Raw genomic sequence first — 3,961 nt, 5'->3', positions numbered from 1 at the left:
TCATAATCACACATAAAATGTGAAAACATTTGAACGCAACGCATGGATCACCATTATTCTGCACAGATCAATAGTTAAGTTTACAGGTCTCAGACTAATGTAATGTTTCCTGATACCTTGAGTCTGACATTGAAGTCTTGGCTTCTCTTAATTAATTTGTATGCTTTACTGATATGTGTTACTTTGTGTGGGTGGACAGCAATTAGTGCTAAAGAAAAGTTTTGTGTTCCATCTAAGATATTGTGGTAATAATTTCTAAGATTTTTTAGTTGAAGACATTCTTTTGATTGTATTCTGACTGAACAATGTCTGTTTTTATCACAATTCTTATATGAGTAATATATATATATAAGTTTTCAAGATGTTCTGGTTGCCTTTGAAAGTAAGGTTATGAGGACTGAACTGTAATAAATTTGACAGAAAGATAGATATGGATTAATATTAAAGACTGGCCGAACCTTAAGGTATTTTTAATGATGCTAGTTTTCAAACTGAGTGTAAGTTACATTAGTTCACACTGCTTTGGCCTCTGGCGACTAACTGAAAAATAAATAAATAAATAAATAAAATAAATAAAAAATGTAAAAATGATGTTCACTCACGACTCACTGGGCACTAATTGGAATGTCATTCTCCAGGCTGGACAGATATGAGTATTCCCAGCTTAGATGCTCTCACAGGAAAAAAAATAAATAAATAAAAATAATAATAATAAAAAAAAAACGCCCACTCAGTCTTAGTTCAAAACCAAATTGAATTTCAAAAAGGAAATTGAGCATCAGTAATTGATTTTTATCATTTTAACATGATGCTCATACAATGACAGAGAATTACAGCACACAAGATGAGACATGTCTAATGAATTAGTCATCAAAAACAATTAATCATAAACACTCATTATTCCAGTAGCAAAACTGACACTATACAACTACTACAATTGTAATTTATATTACCACTACTCCTGCCATTACTTGTGTGAATATTAATTATCTACATCTGGTACCTAGACTGAAGCTGGAGGGACTCTGACGTATATTCTGACGTACCACACATAATTGGTGCCAGAGAAGGCTTGTGAGGACAGTAGATGGACTCATGGACTCATGGCTCTGAGACAGTATATGCTGGTTATTTGAATTCACAGTGTGTTCTTCAGGGAAATGATGAAGTGGTGGCTGAAGCTTTGGACAAAGCTTTTATCTGATGCAATAAGGGAATGAGTAAAGTCCCCACTGCAGGCACAGAAAGTCAAATATGTCGCAATGAGTGATTAATGATTTTAATACATATTCCAGTTGCAATATTTTAAAGGAGACTGTCAGATGGAATTTGGAGAGACAGCAGCTGACATGCTGATATTTTGATACTGTGATATTGGTAAGGGCTCTGTGAGATTATTAACTGTGTAAGAATGGCCTTTTTATGTCTCGGTCTGGTTTGCAAAATATTTGAAGGGAATGGTGAAACTTGTTCCGATCGTTTTCATTTTTTAAACACACTTCCAGATTGTACAAAAATAAACTGTGCGAGACCAATTGAAGAGTTATTTGAATTTGAACAAATTCATTTGTTAAATGGAAAAAAAAACAAACCTCAAGATACTAATTAAATTAAAAAATGGTCAGTTGTTCTGTTTGATAATTAATCCTGACGTATAATGGAAAGAAAATGGATTTTGATAATATATAATAAAATTGATATGAGTTTTTAAAAGCCGGCGGAAACTTGTTTATATGGCAATTATTTGGCAGACATTGTAGCATGTGAAGTTATTGTTTAAGTTAAAATGTTAAATATTTCAGTATAAATTGTTTTCCATGCCAGGACTTCAATACCCTCCAAAAAAAAAAAAAAAAAAAAAAGCTGGTTTCCATAGAGAGAATAACAAGAACACATTATGCCTTCATAAATACAAAATGATACTCCACATCTATTCTTTGCCCAGGAAAATAAAATCTCATTGAGAAAGCTATTTTGAAGCCATTTTACATAAAGAATAATGTAAGTGTCACAGACACCTGCTGCAGTGAATGAGTTAGCAGTGGTTACCATACCAGCAGCGCGTCACGGTTTTCGTCTGGTATCTCTGCAAAAGGCATGCAAGTGTGAAGACAGATCTCAGATTGTGACTCCCCACTCATCTTTTCTTTCTATCTTTTCCTTTTCTTTTTTTTTTTTTTTTTCAACGTGAGGATGGGTGCACTGTGAGTGTTTTGAGATTATTTATAATATGAAACTCCCACTCCGTAATAAATAATTAAAATGTGTCTTAAACTAAGTTATAAAGCAAAACTAAGCATGTCTGATACTTCATAATCAGTGTCTGATGCTTCACAGGAAAAAAGGAAAAAAAAAGTTCTTCCTTAGTTTCGTAATGTCTTCTTTGCCAAAACACATGATGTTGATGTCCTTTTTGTGTGCAAGATGACATTAAAGAGGACAGAGTGAGAGAAAGGAGTAGAGGGAGGTGAAAATGATGTCATACGGATGTCTCCTCTGGCCAGCATATCTGTTTTTTACTGGTTACACATTTGTATTTTTAGCTCTTAGAAGGCAGTGATTTAATTTAAACTTCTCTTTGTTTCCAGCCAGAGAATTGTGTGTCATCACTGAACAATCCCGTTTTTTGTTGCATCCAAAATTCCGACGAAAGGAGACACCCCCCTCCCCAACACACACACACACACACACACACAAACGCCGTCATTAGTTGGAATCCATGTAATTGTATTCCAAGAAGAGCATTCTTAGAAATTCCAAAAAAAACTATGATTGGCCCGTTTCATTATGGAGACAAGTACGTTTGTTCCGAAATGATTCTCTTTCTGAGAAGTTCCCGAATAGCACTTCCTGAGACAACCAAAAACATCCTCGATAAGAAAGATTGTTACATCATTATTTATTATCATTTGTCATTTGAATCAAAGAATTGATGTTAGTGATTCAACTCCTTTTTTTTTCCCCGTCTTGCAGGATGTTAAGCATAACACAAAGACGGAAATGCCCAACAGGCCACTGGCGTTAATGCTTTACCAGTGAGTTATCATGAAAAACAGCAGCAACTTCCTAATGGAGCTTTGACTTCGCTCGTTCTATGCCTCGTATCTGGGAAGACGGAAAGAGCGGCTGAAGGAATTGAAAAATGGACTGCTATGGAGTGCTGCCCATGGCCATCATCATGTCCGTCGTGCCTTGCTGTGTGGGGAGTGAGCTGAGAATGCAGAGGACGTCTCTCAATGTCCAGCAGCACAGCAAGAGTCTCCACGCATCTCGGCCGAGGTTCAAACGCGGCTGGATTTGGAATCAGCTGTTTGTGGAGGAAGAAGATCCAACTCCTCACGTTATTGGCCAGGTGATTACAAAAGTCTTTTTTTTTTTTTTTTTTTTCCCCAACTGTGATATGACATATTCGTCAAAGTTTTGTGCTATGGCTGTTTATTCATTTACAGAGCTTCTAACATGACATGCTATGAAATAAAGAAATTTGCAAGCTTAAAGTAACAAATAGTTTTGCTTTTCGAACAAGAAATTTGAGTTCCAGAAACTTGTGTGTGTTTACCATCTAGGATATTATTGCATGGGAGCACCCGATATTTTTGCATGCTCATCAGATAGTACTTCAGTATTACAGAAACCTACTTTAACTTTGGTCTGAGTCATTGCTGGAATTTCAACACAGAGTGTTTTGCATGTATTTTAAATTCAAAGATATTGTCTCACAGAAAGAGAGCTAATATAAGCCAGCAGTAGTCTGAATACACCGTGATATCTGTTACTCACATGAAAGAATCTCATCCATATGCAAACTTATCAAGTGCTCTCATGAAAGTATCAGAGCAAAAGAATCTAGCTCTAATACAGATGTATGTCCATTTGTTAGTACATCTAGTATTTAAAACAAAGTTTCCTTTTTTTGTGGCATGTAATCTTAGTGGTTCCTTATTATTGTAACTAATTACTA

The 3,961-nt window shown here is 35.4% G+C and overlaps 1 protein-coding gene across 1 annotated transcript in view; it reads left to right on the top strand.

Annotated features, from left to right (window-relative positions):
- The first annotated feature begins 3,205 nt into the window (after window positions 1-3,205).
- The window catches only part of cdh19 (cadherin 19, type 2), an 11,144-nt gene continuing 10,388 nt past the window's right edge, over window positions 3,206-3,961 (top strand). The window contains exon 1 of the mRNA XM_030767431.1: window positions 3,206-3,352. Within this exon, the coding sequence (XP_030623291.1) occupies window positions 3,218-3,352 (135 nt within the window). The 5' untranslated portion in view covers window positions 3,206-3,217. The remainder of the gene's footprint in view (window positions 3,353-3,961) is intronic.

The sequence above is a fragment of the Chanos chanos genome, chromosome 3 (assembly GCF_902362185.1).
Source record: "Chanos chanos chromosome 3, fChaCha1.1, whole genome shotgun sequence".
Taxonomy (NCBI): Eukaryota; Metazoa; Chordata; class Actinopteri; order Gonorynchiformes; family Chanidae; genus Chanos; species Chanos chanos.
The sequence above is the reverse complement of the archived record's forward strand: the minus strand, read 5'-3'. Positions and strand labels throughout refer to the sequence as shown.